General features: G+C 39.9%; 1 protein-coding gene across 4 annotated transcripts in view; it reads left to right on the forward strand.

Moving 5' to 3' along the window:
• The window catches only part of KDM4B (lysine demethylase 4B), a 90,904-nt gene that overhangs the window by 20,328 nt on the left and 54,179 nt on the right, over window positions 1-16,397 (forward strand). For all 4 annotated transcript variants that reach the window (XM_075776775.1, XM_075776776.1, XM_075776777.1 and 1 more), the window contains exon 6: window positions 15,618-15,667. In XM_075776775.1, coding sequence (XP_075632890.1) covers window positions 15,618-15,667 — 50 coding nt within the window. The remainder of the gene's footprint in view (window positions 1-15,617; window positions 15,668-16,397) is intronic.

Here is a 16,397-nt window from a genome sequence, read left to right on the forward strand (position 1 = left end):
GAGCCCAGAAAAGAGGGTTATCGCTTTCAAAAAGTAGAAATAGGAACAGATTATCTTGAAAAGAGAAGCTGGTTACAGCATGAAAATAATGGCTGTTCCACAAACTCTCACATTGTGAGCAAAATGTAGAGGAGAGATGCTAAATGAAGTGGATGGTAAGTATTTGTAGCCCAACCTAAACTTGTTGTTCTTGTATACATCTTAGGCACTTCATGTTGTTGCTTGGTTTTTTGGGGTTTTTTTTGTTTGGTTGGTTTTTTAATTGGGGTTGGTGGGGTTTTTCTGTGGGTTTGGGTTTTTCTTTTGGCTATTGCAAATATGATATGTGGATATCCACATACTGTGTATATCAAAGATGATAAACTCATTGCATGAAGCTGTTGCCTCGTCGTTACTAAACAGTATTTTTTCCTTACGTCCTCACACTGGATGTTGTTTCCTGTGGGAAACAGCAATTGAGTAGTAGAAAAACAAAACAAACCTCCAAACAGTAAAATCCAAAACGCCTTCGTGTAGCTTGTTTGTGTGAAGAGTTTAAGAATCAGAAGGAAGTGTAAAGTGTAGATGGAAAACTGTATCTGGCAAATACTGGATCTTAGAAGTTCCTGGTAGCTTTTATTTCTGTCTAATCTTCTGAGGATTTGGGGGAGATGCTGGGGAATGCCTGATATTCCCCTACGAGGGGTTTCAATTGTTGAAGAGTTCAGTCACTACTGCTTATAAGTGGAAGAGAGAAGAGAAATCATAAAATCTTCCTGTAAAGGAGCTCGGGCATTGCTGGTTAAAAGTCAAAGCAGGAACATGCTCTGTACCTGGCTGGGTTTTGGTTGGTTTGTTGTTTGGTGGTGGTTTTTTTTTTTTTTTTTCATTTTTTAAAAGGTACTTTTACTCCACTTAAAAAGGTGGGGGAGGATTTTTATCCAGCCATCCTGTGTTTATATAGTTGGTTTTTTATAGTAACTAGTTCTATAGACCTTACATGATTAGGGGAAAATGAGGACTTTGAGGACAGACCGTGTTTTGGGCAAAACATTTTACGTTCAACTGAGTTTTCTTATATAGATGACAGTATGTAACACAAAAATAGATGTATTGTGACAGGATGCCACTGCTGGTTTGGCAGGCCTCCCTGCTGTTCCCTTAAGCATAAGGCAAGAGTATGCCACTTGCCCAAGTAATTTCTTCCTTGTTCTTCACTATGACAGCTTCTGATAATGAGTTCTCAAGCTCTTCTGTGAACAAGCATTGGCTTTGGAGGAGTAAATCTGAATACCCCTTTCAGCAAACCTGGAACTTTCCAGGTACCCGAGCAATTGCCGGTCTGCTGGTTGTGACTGCAGTCATCCCAAAGCTCAGTTGGGGGAGCTCTTGGACTTCAGTGATGAAATTCCAGTGGTGCAGCCTGGCATTACTCAAAGATGGCTAAAATGTTGGTTCTGTTCTTCTGGCACCGCCTCTGTGGAAATTTCCCAGCTTCCTTCATCCTTTTTATAGACTCTTTGACTCTGACAGTGATCATCTTAGAAGCACCTTGGGGAATAGCAGGAGTGTGGAGAGTTACGAAGTCTACCAGGTTGGGGTTGAGCTCTAAAATAAGAGGCAGAGTTATTGTTTGGTTGTCAGAGATATTTATACAGAGTCCTTGGTTTCACTATATATTGGTAGTATTCTGTTTCAAAATTATCTGTTTAAAAACCATAACTCTTTCTTCATGTCTTTCGTGAATTATCTTAGGCTACTTTAATCCAGGCTGTGCAACCAAAGCCCTGCTTTGTAGGGTAGCGCGTAGGAGCGGTGAGAAGCCACCGGCTCTGTTTCCTTATGAAGGCAAGGTGAGAAGGAAGTCGAGCTGATTGAGGTTGCCTCCTAGACCTCATTCAAGTGGGTTCTACAGGAAATCTTTTATGTTTATTTGCTGTGGAAAAGATGAAGTACCTTTTCGGGGAGGTCTGGATACGTTCAGACCATAAGAAGCCACCTTAGTTGACAAAGATAAGCTGAGAAAGGAATCTGTCTTGTGGGTCAGCGAGGATGGTTTCTAAAGTATTATTCTGTATGTGTCTTTCATTTCTGTCTCTGAAATTTTGGGTTATACCTCTTACAAAACAGGTGCTTTGGGGACTGTTGGGATTAGAGTCAAAATAAACGTCTACGGTTCAACAACTGAAGTTGGCTTCTTTGTACAACCTAATGAGCATCTGCTTGGTCATACAACTCCTTGATTAATGTGTGTCTCTGTCACTGCACAGAAGTCCTGCCAACACTTTCCCGCACTGTTTCTTTTCCACAGGTAGAGTAGAACAGGCTGCAGCAATACAAGTTGTCTACAGAGTAGTGTCACTGGGGATGCGTGTTAAAAAATCGTTCAGTGCGAAGTGAAGTACTTGAGCAATAAAGGGTCATCCAGTGATGAGGGAGAGGAAAGGGGGTAGTGGAAGATGGCTTTTTTTTCTGCTTCCAGTCTTATTAAATGATTTATCTATGCCTGTAGATCGCAATACGTTTATTTCTTAAATTCTGTCTTGTACCCAGAAGAATGTCTTCAGCCATTATGATTGCTGCTGCGAAGATATCCATGCTGCCCCTTTTGAGTTATACTTGCCTCATATTGAAGATGATCATCTTTTTTGATGCGCTGTTTCTCAGGCACGTGCATCTGGTCTACATTGTAGTCACGCCGTCGTTGTTTTTAACTGGACAATCAGTCTGACAGGTTGAGGAGGTAGTATGGAAGGTGTGGGCACTTTCCATCAAACGGACCAGGAGTGGGGAGCTGTTGTGTAACTTCATGGTAAGCTTCTCAGGCAGGGAGCTGCCAGATTGAGTCTCTTGCTTGCTTGTTTCTCAAATGACAATAAAATGTCCCTCTCCCATTAGTAGTTTAATTACAACCTTTTCATAGTCTGTCTTCAGTTTTTTCAAAAGTTTGAATGTATTTCATTTTGCAGCCCTATATTAAACCTCTTGTGGTAGGAGTTTTTTACTGTATCAATTATACATATTATGTATAATTACCTTATACATTCATATGCTGAGATCTAAAATAGAACATATTGTCAAAGGATGCTAACGGAAGACTGATTTTTATAATGACAGAAGCAACAAAACTGAATGCCAAGCCTAATACTTCATGGTTATTATGGCATTTTATTGAGGAATGTATGCGTCTTAGCCCTTGCAATTTCAAAAGCATATTTTTAAACACTGAGATACTCCACCATTGCTTCGTTTCATCTCTATAAAAATGTATGATACCTACCTTGAGGGCTTCCTGTGGTGGGGAAGTGCGAAAAAAACCCTTTAAATCTCAATAATGTGAATTTGATGGATACACTTGGGAGGCAGTAATGTCTCCATCTTGTTTTGTCAATGCTGTATCACCTGACTGGGTAATAAGGTTATTTTTCTCAGATATTTTGTGACTGATCTTGCTGTATAGCAACAATATTTAATATACCTTCTTTAAGTACTAATAGGATGTTATACTGTATTCTTTCTCCCAGAAACTGCAGGTGTTAACCCAGAGTGATGCTGAGGACAGTAATTGATTTTATAAAATATACCTGTTTCCTTATCATGATGGATGTTTAATCCCCTTTAATTAAAATAGGGAGCCAGCTTTAGCTTTTAAGTTATATGGTCTCCTCTCCAAAACATTCCCTTGCTGAAAGTGGATCATGCCTAATCTGTTTGACTTTGATATCACAAAGTACACTTTATGCCAGAACAGCAGTTTATGTGAAATTAAGGACAAATTACCAATGAACTTTAAAATAACATGATTAGTTGAGAGCCCTGGTCACAGATACAATTACGTTTTTAAAAAAAAGACTTCTGGAATTCTGTCTTGTAAAAGTCCTAAGATCGCTTACGTGAAAGTACATAGAGTTACCTGAAAATATTGTTGGTTAAAGCATCTTAGAATTTCTGCTTTTCTGTAGGGATCAAGGAAAACCAAGTCCATGGGAGGACCTGCCTTGTGACATGCATGTTTTAATACATTTGTAGTACCTGCTACTGATGCCACCGTCAACAGGGAAACCTCACGTTTTTTAACTGTGTTATGATGGGGAGATTTAAAACAAGACGCGATGGTTCCCCTGGGAGAGGATTGTGAAAGGAGCTCTCTTGATTCTTGGCTAACAGCTTATACTAATGGAGCAGCAGATATGCAAGTGCTGAGGCTTCACTGCTGATTTTATTTTTCATTGTTGTCCTAGGGAGCGTTGCAGCTGTCTTAGTCAGAACTCTTGTCCTATCCTCCCCCCAGGACAGGAAATGTTAATCCCTGGAAAACTATCTTGGAGAAAGAAAATGACCTAATACAGTCATGGATCTTAACTCTTCCAGCTTCTCTCCTTCTTCATTTTCTGTGCAGGGACCTTATCCCCATTTCCCTATGTGGGATTCTGCACCATCCATCCCTCTGCTTTAACAGGCTCTCACATATGTTGCAGTTTGTTGTGAGCTTGATGTAATCTCATTTGAAGCAGCTGGGTTTCATGTTTGATACTGAATTGTATGGAGCAGAGGGAAGGGCACTTGTCCCTTGCATCATTTATTGCCTTGTAACTGTTACAGTCCCTGAGGGGGCCATTGCACGAGGTGGTTGAATTGCTGAATTGATCAGATGTGATTCTAAGTCTTGATTATTGGGATCTCAGTAACTCTTGCACCCTGGAGTTCCTGTGAGTTTCTTAAAGCTAGATGAGCTGGAATCACGTACATGTTTTGCCCTTGAGGGAACTGAGGACTCTGAATTTGTTACACTATGACTTCCATTTTGCTCCATACAGGTTGGTGGTGGTTGGGTTTTTTTTTGGTTTTTTGTTTTTTTTTTTTTCTCTCCCCCTGAGTTTTACCTTTCCTATTTCTTGGCGTTAGGGAATTCAGAAGAAGATTCGGCAGCCTTTCCTCCCTCGATCCCTGAGGTCTGCATCAGCCTTCCATGCGAAGTGTGTAGGGTTGCCTTGCTCTTAAATATGTGCACGTGTTTGCGGTTTGCGTGTTCCCCTCCTGGCAGCAGAGATTTATGGGCTTGTTGGGGTGGAGTGGGGGAGGAAGGAGGGGCAGGGGAAGGCCATTTGGCCGTGATGGGCTCTTTGCAGCTCACAAATTTCCTTCCTGCCTCTGCTATCCCGTGTAATCTGTTTTACAGCTCTGCAGTTTTGGATGGAGAAAGAGTAGAATTTACGGTGATGGTTGATTTATAGATTAACTGCAACACCATTTGCTCTCAGGCAGATTTGGCAAAGCAAGACCCTTTTCTGTTGATAAAAGGGATAGAGAAAGGAACAGTGATATTCATTAAAAGAAATAAAAGGAAAGTGAGATAACGTATGGCCAGGCAGAACAGCTTTTCACTCTCCTACCCCTTCCAAAACTGTTAGGTGAAAGCTGCTTTGGAACAGGTTTTCTGCATTGAGAATCTGTGTGCATGTTGATTTGCTCCGAGATTCATGAAAGGAGTGATACATTGAGATGCAGAGTTGCATCCCCCTGTAACTCACTGATAAATGAGAGCAGTGCAGCAGTGAGTTATTAATACAGCCTTTCAAGCTTCATATACCACAGTCATTAGTTAATCAATACGAACCACGCTATAATACTGATATTCAAACAAGCCTTTCTCCGGGCTTCCCTCAGGTCTGAGGAGTATTGTTTGTCCTGGAGGAGGTGCTGTGGGTGAAGGACGATGTAACTCTCATCAGAGAGGGAACAGTGCTAGCTGATAGTCTGCTTTAAAAATCCAAGGGATCGGCATATTGTACTGAGACAATCTTGGGCGACTGGAGTAGTTTTAATGTGGTTAAATCATCAAACCAAACTATGAAGAGTTATGAGCTCTAGCGTGTGTTATGTGGATTATCTTCCCAATCAGGTGCCTGCAGCTGGAATATGGAGATTTTCCTTTTTAATAGACTTAGATTTTTATTGTGTCTTCTTATGCTGTTGTAGACAGATTATTAAAAGATATTTTTTCTGATGCAGAGGTGGCACAGTATTCTGGGGAGGTAGGACTTGGGTGTTGCCTTTCTTCATTCACCCTCATCTAACTTTGAGACAAAATGCCATGAAGATTGAGCCAGACTCTTGGACTGCTGGGATCAACTATGGAACTTGTACGAGGAGGGACTGTTGCTCGTAAGAGCTTTCACTCAGCTTTGTGCTGTATATGTGCTTCCTCCCCGCAAAGTCCTCTTTTTCTGTTTCTTATTCTTACCTAAATCCACTGCAGAAAGCATGGTATCAGTATGTACTTTGTTGCCATTTTAGTTTTCAGTCTGTGCATTTTATGTCCATCTTTACTGGGCCTGTTTAGTTAGTTTATTGAAATTATAAACTCATAGAGGTTGGGGCTCATCTCTGAGTTGCTGTACCTAACCTAGCAAAGTAGAGATCCTTCCAATCTATGGTTCGTCTCTGTACCTTTCCGTAGTGATCTTGAAAGGTGGTAATGCTGATCTGTGAACACATCCTCATTTTTGCAGGAGTGTCCTCAAATGGGCTCCTACTCCACTGACACAGTGCTTAATGCGTGTACTGCTTTTTCTGCCAGCACTAATAATTCATCACAGCTCAGTAGTCCCACTCTGGATTGAGAGAAGCATGTCTTTGATCCAAGAAGGCTCTTGCTGCAACTCATTCTTGCGTTTTGAAAGTGTCTGCTCAAAGCTCAGCCCTGATTTGAAATGAAGATCTGTGGAAATCTGACAGGATCACAGATTGGTTTTAATAACTGAGGCTTTTGAACAGTGCACTCTGCCACTGAGACAAGATGGGAGGGAGATGTGCTTCCATGCTTCATATAACTCTTTCAGCCTGATCTGACTTGGGCCCTGTGGGAGAATGAGCTTGCAAATTCTGGCTTGGCATGGCGCTGAAAGCGGAGTTGGAAAGACCAGAAGGAACCAACGGTGGTACTGCAGAGCTTTGTCTTTATTCACATTTGTTAACACATTGGCAGAAATCAGTGGGGATTTTTTCTTTACTCAGCAGAGAAAATTGACATTGGGTGATGCCAAGTGCAGTACAAGTGTAGTTTAAAATAACAGAAGCCTGTAGTAATGACAGTACTTAAATAGCACTCTGCGTCGTCTGAGTGCTGTGCAATTGTTAACTAGTTAATGTTCTAAGTAATATATATGCTGGATTTCTATCCACTTCATTTCTAACTGGCCAATCAACATGACAGAAAGGATCAAGTAGAAGAAATAAAGGAAACTTTACAGACTGTCACTGATCTTCGTCAAATCTTATCTATAACACTTCTGGCTTTGATGGTGACAAGATCATAGGCGCTCGCTTCAAAGTAGTAGCTGTAGTTTGAAACAATGCAGCTTGATGGATGAGGAGCATTAAACCTTCAGAATGTTTCTTTTTTTTTTTTTTTCCCCTCAAAAAAGAAAGAAGAGTGTGTAGAGGCATTGCACCTTTAGCACAAGGGATTTCCTAATCCAAAGATATCTTTCATTACTAGTGAGCAGATTTTTTTTTCTTGTGCTGTAGGCAATTTCTGTATTTTTTCCAAAAGCAGTGAGCAGGAGCATACATGTGCATGCTCCCAGTAAAGGAGGAAGCTCTCACAGCCCAGTGGGTACAAGGTAGGAACATCTCTGATCTTCCCTGGTTACCTTTTTTCCTCCTTGTTTCTTGAGTTGCATTGAGGTATTTTTTTAGAATATAAGGTCTTTGAAGCATAATCTTTGCTTTTCATTCTATTCATACAGTATCCACTACAAAAAGCAACCAGTAATTAATAGAATAGTCCTATTGCCGGTTTTGGAAAATGATGTGAACACGTCTTCAAAACAAATAACGGAGAACAGCAAGGGGATGAATATTGTAGTCATTCATCTCTGTTGAATTGTGTAGTAATTATCTTCTTGGCCAAACTGAATGAACAAATGATTTCAGAATGTTGTTCCCAAAACACCTTTTCATAGTAAAATAACCCCTTCATACTGCTCATTCACTGCATGCAGAAGCAAACTATGGGTTTATTTTATATGTGTAAAAGGACAGTCACTCCAATGTGATTTGTAATTTTGTGCTCTGTGCCTGGCATTTGTTGCTAGGAAGCTTACTGGACTGGTGCATTGATAGTCTTTCCAAGAGCAGATGGTTGTTCATATTAAACTCTCTGTTTTAAAATAGTATTTAAGAATTGCATTTGAGTTTTGGAAAAAAAATCTTTTTGTATTCATTGAGTTTTGGGTTAGTGAAACAGTGTGAAAGTAGCCAATTGCTTAGTTGTCCTGTGCAAATCTTGCGGGTTCAGGTGTTCCTCTGGAAAATTCATATTGCTTTAAAATCATTATTTTAAAAAGCTGCTGCCTAATGCCACTTCTTGAAACTCGTGCCTCTCTAATACTATTTCTAGCTCATGGCAACTGTAAGAGTTAAGGAGTATTTAGCAGTATGTGATTGACAAGGTAGGTTTGACTCTAACCTTCCAACAGTCCATCCATGAGGATTTGATCCCAACTCCAAAATGACCCAAGATATTCTGTCCAGCGTTACTGGGAATCACACTGAGAGTTTGCAATTGCACACACATTAGTTTCTTAAGGGAAGGAGGAAGTTTCTCATCTTGCTTACTGTTCTGTTAGCAGCAAAATTGCTTGCCATTTCTCCATATTGTGCTTGGCAATGGGGTTGATAATTAGGCAGCTATACGCATGGAAAAAAGATCTTGTTGAGTGAAATAGGCTGCATGGCGTAAGTACTGAGAATGCTTACTGTTACTCAGGCCCTTTCTGAGCAGGTTTTTGTCCTGATTTTCTTCCTGTGCTGGTTCCCAAAGGGTTGTATTTGAGCAGCTGTCTGCAGAGCTCATTTTTCTTCGAGCTTTAGAAGACAGGTTGATTTGGTGTGTTTGTGTGGTTGTAATCTTGTTCTGTCATTACCTATTTACTCCTTATTATGGCTTTTTGAGCAGATACTCCCCAGCCTCTGTGTTTATCTTTCTCCCTATGTGTATTTCAATAAAAATGTCATTATTTGAAATCATTGACACTGCTGGTTAAAGATACTGAATTCCATCATCTATTGTCCTGTAAAATGATCCATTAAAGATAAAACTGCAGACACTCGATAAAGGTTCTTTCCTAGGAACAAGGAGCGCTCTGATCTGTGTGCAATCTTATCTCCAGAGCACGTGTTTGCGTTCTTGATGTAAAGGAGCCACAACAGAAGGGGACAGACAGGGAGGCCAAAGATTTTCCTTTCCAAATGGTGATCTTGAGAAGGGAAACCAGATACTTACAGCAAATTCACTGTGGGATAACCTCGGATATTGATGAGGAGAAGAAGAAAACGAGTTGATTTCCGTCCTCTAACAAACTGGGAGGGAGACAGGGATGAAGGAAGGTTAAACAAGGGGGAAAGTAAAGGAGAGAAAAGAGAGGTGACCATGAAAGGGAGGGAGATGACAGCGTTGTCGATGGAGCAATCCATTCTTCTTGGTGAAATGACTTCCCCCCCCCCCCCCACTGCAGGCTGTAAACCAGCTGAAAAGTAGTGTGGAAAAAACAACTGTTGTTGCTCTGAGCTTAACTTTGACGCTGCTAGGAGATGTAGTATTACAAGTGTTTTACCTTGTAGAAGAATTAGGCCTTAGAAGCAGGATGTGAACTTTGCAAATAAGGGACCACCCTGTGTGTAGTGGGGGCTCTTAATGGCTTCTGTTGGGTGATAAATATTCTTGATAGACTGAGGGGTTTTCTTTGGAGGCATTGCTGCTGTCATGGGGGCTAAAGATGTTGAAGGTCAGGGTTCAGATTATGCATTTATGGACACACTTTGTCTTAGAGCCTTTTATTCTGCCTGTCATGACTGAGAGTAGGTTGGCATTTGAATCTTCAAAGGGTCAGTATTCTTGGCACAACTAAATCTGCTTTAAAGACAGATAACTAACCCCCAGCTTGACACACGGTCTTAGGCATTTTAAATGTGCTGTTCTCTTTTTGTTTCTTTTCCTTTATTTCAGTAATTATAGCATGTTAAACTGTGTGGAGCCTGTTTGGCCAGACCTTGTGCAGACACTGTGAAATTAACTTTCTTACCTTCTCACACGAATCGAACTGAAGTGACATTTCCGAAGCCTTGTGGTTGAACCTTCTGCCCATGGTGCCCAATCTCTAGTAGAGAGTGGGGGTGCGTGAGGTTTAGTAATCTAATCACTGCGTAATTGCTCTGTGTTGGTGCAAGGAGAGGCTGACGTGTAATTAGGTAGAGAAGCAAGGTGTTGTAACTATCAAAAACTCTGTGTATGTGAAAACTGTAGCAAGAAGAGGTCTTGGAAGCTTTGGGGAGAGGTTTTGGGGACAGGATGGTCTGGTCCTCTGCTCAAGCTAGTGATAGCTTCAGGTAAGAACAGTTCCTCTTAAATGGAGAGAAACCAGCGGACAGGGCGTGAGCAGGCTGAGGGTTGCCTTTGTTATGGATGAAGCTTTTAATAGCTTTCAGTGGCCAAGAAGAAAACAAAATTGAATTGCACCCCCTTTGAAGACGCAGCTGTCAGGACAGAATCCGAGCTAGACTGGAAAGTCCCTGAAGAGCACCTGATGCTGGAAACTGTTGCTGCTGTAGTGAGTTCCCTGTTACGTCACCTCTTCATGGCTTCTGAACTGGTCCTCATGTCCAGGATGGTCTGTCTGCTCTTTTATACTGACACACTCATTTAATTCCTAACTCACAAGACATTTGCTTATTTATTTTCATTGTTCCTGATAATAATTCTAAGCCATTAGACGGGAAAATTGTATTCAAAAATGCTGTTTCACACTTTATTTGTTTGATGATTTAGAGTGATAGAAAATAGCACATTTGCTGGCTTTTATAGTCTGATAATTACCCGCATCCATCAAGCCATTCCAGGAGAATAAACAAAACACCAAGAAAATTACACTATTAATGACATCCTTTATGGCAAATAGGAAGGATCTTTCTTTTGTGTTAAGGATAAAAAGGGGACCGTCCAGTTAAACTTTATGGTAACAATAGCAAAGTCCCACTATAGGGAAATGATTATCTAACGCATTTGTGGCTTTGGGGCAAAAATACCTTCTAGCTCCATGACCCCACTGTCTGGCAATTACAATCAGAATCAGGTTTGCAGGATGCTTAAGAACTCAGAAAATGAAGTAGAGATCAGAAATCCTGGAATTAGGTTTCCTGAAACAGGAGCTGAAAGCCTTTCAGGTAGAACAGTAAGTTCTGTACTTGTAGAAGTGAGACGTAATCCATTTCAGGGACCTGCTCTTGTTTTGGTAGAAGAGTAGAAAAAGGTAATTTAAAAGGATCAGTACATTACTTTCAGATTGTTGACTTCGGGGTAAGATGACATTTGAGTCGTATAGCTATAACTATTTTATCTTGAGATTTCTTTTTTTCCCCCCTGTTCTGTAAATCTTGTGTTCCCTGGCAGAGCAGCCAAAGACGTTGCTCATGCTGTAATCCGACAAATTGCTGAGTGGTGGGTTTTCAGGTCAAGTTTGGCCTTTTGTCTTGGTCGACCATGGCAAAGCTGCTCCTTGGAAGTACATACTTAAGGCATTAGTCTCGTGATTGGTTTGCAAGCTCAGTTTCTTGGAAGTTTGATATATCTTGAAACAATTGCTAGTTTAGTGTTATTTACGAAGACTTCACTTTTATTGGGGAACCAAATTGAACCAGAAGGGACAGATTCTGCACTTGAAGCAGTGGCTCAAGGTCAGCATTTTTGTCACTGTTGTGTTTTCTGTTGGCTGTTGCAGATGTTTTCGCTGAAGCAGAAATAGTTGATAAAAAGATAGCCCTTAAGAAGGGCTGTTAAAATGTTTTTATGCTGCCACCACCACTTCTGTTTAGTTTAGGTTGATTGGGGCAATGGAAAATCCTTGCTGTATCTTTGCTCTGCTTAAAAGGAAGTGTCTGCTCAAGGCTGGATCAAAGTTAGTCCTGCTCTCCTCTCAGTTTCCTCTGGGCGGAGGGAAAGTCACAAAACTGCTTCTGTCAACAGGGAGCAGGCATCGGGTGGTTCTCAGTCTGATAGTCTTGACACAACCCAGTTCAAGATCTTTTGTGGCTACCGTGGTCTGTTTTGGCCAATTGATGTAAAAGTGGTACTTTGCTTGTTCTGAGGTTTTTTCCTTCTCTTTCCTTGTCTTTGTGGAATGGATTTGTGCTATGATCTGAATGGGATAGAGAAAGGAAGCAGCTTTACATGTGTGGGTTTTGGGTTTTGGGGTTGTGTTTTTTCCAAGATTTTGATAGGGTAGAGGGCTTTGATATTTTTCTAGAGGAAACCTGCTACATTTAGTATTTGGGCTGGGGTACTAAAGGAAAATAACTATTTGGTAAAAAAAAAAGTATCTTAAAGTATTCAAAGTCATGCATATAGAAGAGGAAGTTACTGGGTATGCTTTACCATGCAGAATCTTGTTGGTTGTCTCTGGAATTAAAGATATTTTACTGTTATCTCTGGAATGAAAGGTATTTTGCTGTTGATCTGAGCCCCAGCCTGTGGGTGCAAGAGGTACGGTAACAAATTGTATTCAATGACAGTATTTTGTCACCTCCCTCTGTCAAAGATTTTTGTCCCCAACGAGTGCCTGGCCATTTTTCATAGTGAAAGCCCGGGGATGGTACCATAAGGTCGTACACAAAACCCAGCCCTTTGTGGATGTTTATATGCTCAATAACAGTACTCCTTTGATTGCAGCAATTTCTAATCTTTCCATGTCACCTCCATTGTTATTCTACCTTGCAATCAATCATTTTATGTCTAGATTGAGGTAGGTAGCTCCGTCTGTGTGATACTTGCAGAAGCCTTGATTCTCTTGCTAGTTCTAAATAGCAACCCAAATTTTTATCGCCTGTCTTTATGTAAATCAGTCAGATTTGGGAGTGTAACTTAAAGCAGAATTTGACCTACTGTTGTTATTCTTAGGAATTCACAAAATTTACTGCAGAATAAATGTATAAGGGAGTATCTGTAAGCTCTGCTTCCTAAAAGACTGGCCCAAACAAAAAAGTTAATTTCTAAAAATTGCAGTCAGCTATTACCAAGAGGCTGTTCTGTGGTAGGGTATTCTGATTTGTATATTATTACATATAGTTCTTTTTTACAAGCTGGAAATTCCTCCTCTCTTGCTGGTTTCTATCCAAGCAAGTCCTTTTTCTTTGTCTCTCCATGGACTGTTCTCTAAAGCTCCGCTTGGCTTTTTGCAGTCTGCAGTTTCAGATAACACAATAACCATGTTCCAATGTATTAAACTTTTAACATCCTCAAGATTCAATTAATCTTATCTTTACAACTCCCAATTACAGGCACTAATTAAGTGAAGGTTGCATTGTAGACTGGGGATATTACATTAATCATCAGCAGCCTTGTAGCCATAAATTAGTTCTTTCCCAATCCTTCAACATTTTTCCCAGAAGGAATGGAATATCTCATTTCCCTGTTTTAAGGGACATTAATCCCACAAAGGAGCTTTGGATCGGGATTAGTTTTATCACATTTATGTAAGTGATGAATGGTCTTTGTAAAACGAAAGCTACTAGCTTTGTCCCAGACAAATGAAATTGAATTGTTTGATAATTATGCAATTTAAGGCACTGTCAAACTTTGGTCAGAGGATGTTGGGAGCCCATTGCTATAGTTATTATTTTACAAGATTAGGTGCTACATAGTGTTTTCCCTTAGATTTTTTTTTTTTTAAAGCCATCAGTTTAAATCGGCTTAACATTTAAATCTTGAAGCATCCTATGTATGATTTCTGTCCTTTGATATCCTTTCCAACCTATTGGACCACAAGAGGTAAATTTTGGTTCTGTACAAAAGCAATTGGGATATGACTTCTGTCTGACTCCTTGCGTTGTAGATAAACTTTAGACTTGAAAATTGAGAAGCTGAGCAAGGGAACAGGCTGAAAGTCCTCTAAAATCAGGTGTATTTTGAGAGATCCTATCATAACTAGAGCAATACTGTTTACCTCTTGTTAAGATCATGCAGTTGCCTGCTACAATATCCTGTTTTCAGCTTGTTGTAATGAGACATGATGCTTTTGACATCTTTATTGGAAATAACAAAAATAATGTATTTTTTATTATTCATATTGAACAAAAGCTATAGCTGGCAATAAATGTCATTCTCAAATATAAATTTTCAAAATTCTCTTAAACTGGTATGAGAGCCACATTTAATTTGATGCAGTATATAAACAATCATTTACAAAATTCCATTGACATTATTACGTATGTCATCATGTTCAACATGTTTAGTTCTGTCTTTATAACCTGAACACATAAAATCTTGGTTGCCTGATTTTTGCTTCTGTGACTACCAAGGTAGTATAACTTCAAAGCAGTAAGGTAACTAACAACTTTTGGGAAGAAAACCAACTATTTGAAACTCCTGATTTTTTTTTTTTTTTTTTGTAAATGAACATCATGCAGAGCACTGTTTCAGCAACTATTAGAAGCTTTTTTGCACTTGTTTTTAAGTGGTTTTTAACCTCTTCATTTTATTAGAGCACATTGAAGCAGCTGAATTTCCTGTAAGAAACCGGAAATTTCTTGTTCTTGACTTTCTGAAGCGGGGAGCACGCTTGCAGCAGCCAGCAGCGGCTGCACATGCAGCAGAGCTCAGTGGAAGGCTTCGTTTTATTCTATAACTTACTATATCATCTCTTCACATGGCAAAACTGGTTTAGAAGTAGGACTCGGTCGCTGTTTTCCAGTGATCACAGGAGAATATCTCAGTTAGGCTTGTGTGTGACTTTAGGCAGTTGATTTTGGTTTTTTTCCCTCAGAATGACGTTCAATACTTTGCACTTGTGGGGAAAAAAATCCCCCACATTTCAATGGAATTCTCTTGCACTCATTTTACCCCTAATCTAACAAATATGTCTTTAAAAAGTGTAGAAACTGTTCCCTATACCCTTCAATGTTGTTTTTCTCAGAAGACCCTGCTTTTTCATTCACTCAGTCAAGAAAATTATCAAATACTTCAATTCTCTTATTTCACATCAGACAGATAGAAGGATTGACTGCTTCAGCCATTGTGAAGAATATTTACTTTTTGAACAAGATGAAAAATATTTACACAGATTAAGATAATTTGCTGTCAATATGCCAATGTACACAGACCCTCCTTCACACCTTTTCAGCCCATCTGAAATTCCTTGCCTGTTAATATTTAGCACAGCTCCATGGTTTCATTTTGCAGGTATCTTCCTGGCGAAAAACATGCCTGCTGTTCCCCATACCGATTTATTTCTGTTTTTTCCAGTGCTGTATCATCACTTTGTCTTCTTGGTTTTCCTTCTACCTTGTGAAGTCCTGTAATGCTGTTTAAAAAAATTACAGGAAAATAACACACATCATATAACATGTCTAAGAACTTTTAATAAAAGACTGGCTTTCTTCCATGTATTATAATTATGTGTTACTGATACCTTCCAGAATTCTGCAATTTTGGTTGTATTTCCAGATGTTAATTCTAAGTGTGCTGTGCTAAAAGTTATTACCACACTTGTTTCTAGTCTTTTTCTTTCACTGTTTTTACATTATAGGGTGATACTATTTTTTAAAAAATTTTTATTTTTTCTTCTGTGTTAACTTTCTCCTAGGTACGCCATCCCTCCAGAACATGGCAAGAGACTGGAACGCCTGGCGAAAGGTAAGCTTTGCTTCCTCCTGGGTATGTTCTCAGTAAAAACTGAAGCAGCCGGGGGAGAATCCTAGCCTTGATTTTTAAACAGATTGACAAAGAATTGACATTGAACTGGCTGCTATAATTTCATCTTGCAAGAGCTGCTTGATGAACCTGCTGCATTGGTATAATAGCTTCAGAGTCAGAAAACTTGTCAGTGAATTTTCCTGCTAGTGCAACTGTTTTCTTAAAGCCTCAGTCTTCTGACACACCGTGACCCTAACTAAAATTGATGGAAAAACCCCTTGAATTTTGAGGCATTGAGCCCAAAGGCTTCTACGTCTGGGAAAAGGGCTTAATAAGAGACCCCTCGTGCATCTCCATGTGTAATATGAGGTTTGTCACGGTGAGCTGGGGACTGTTGTTCTGACTGCAAGGAGTGCTGCCTGGGGGTCTGCTGGGTACCCCCAGACACAGGTTCTGCAGGGAAAAAGGGTGGTAGGAACTGTTCTTTCTTCCTATGCTGTAAAAATTGCATATCGTGTATTAGCATTGATTGCTTTCAGTCAGAAGTAGGAAATGCTTACAAATTCAGCAACAGCATTCATGGAGAATAGCTAGTTCTTGCTTCCCTCTATAATGATATGCAATGGGTTTGGTGGGTTTTGCTCCAGCCTCATCCTCCTTTATCCTTTCAGTACAATAAAGTCCATCTTAAAAAAAAAAAAAAAAAAGAAGAGGAAAATAAAGGGGAAAA

This window comes from Balearica regulorum, chromosome 26 (assembly GCF_011004875.1).
Source record: "Balearica regulorum gibbericeps isolate bBalReg1 chromosome 26, bBalReg1.pri, whole genome shotgun sequence".
Classification (NCBI taxonomy): Eukaryota; Metazoa; Chordata; class Aves; order Gruiformes; family Gruidae; genus Balearica; species Balearica regulorum.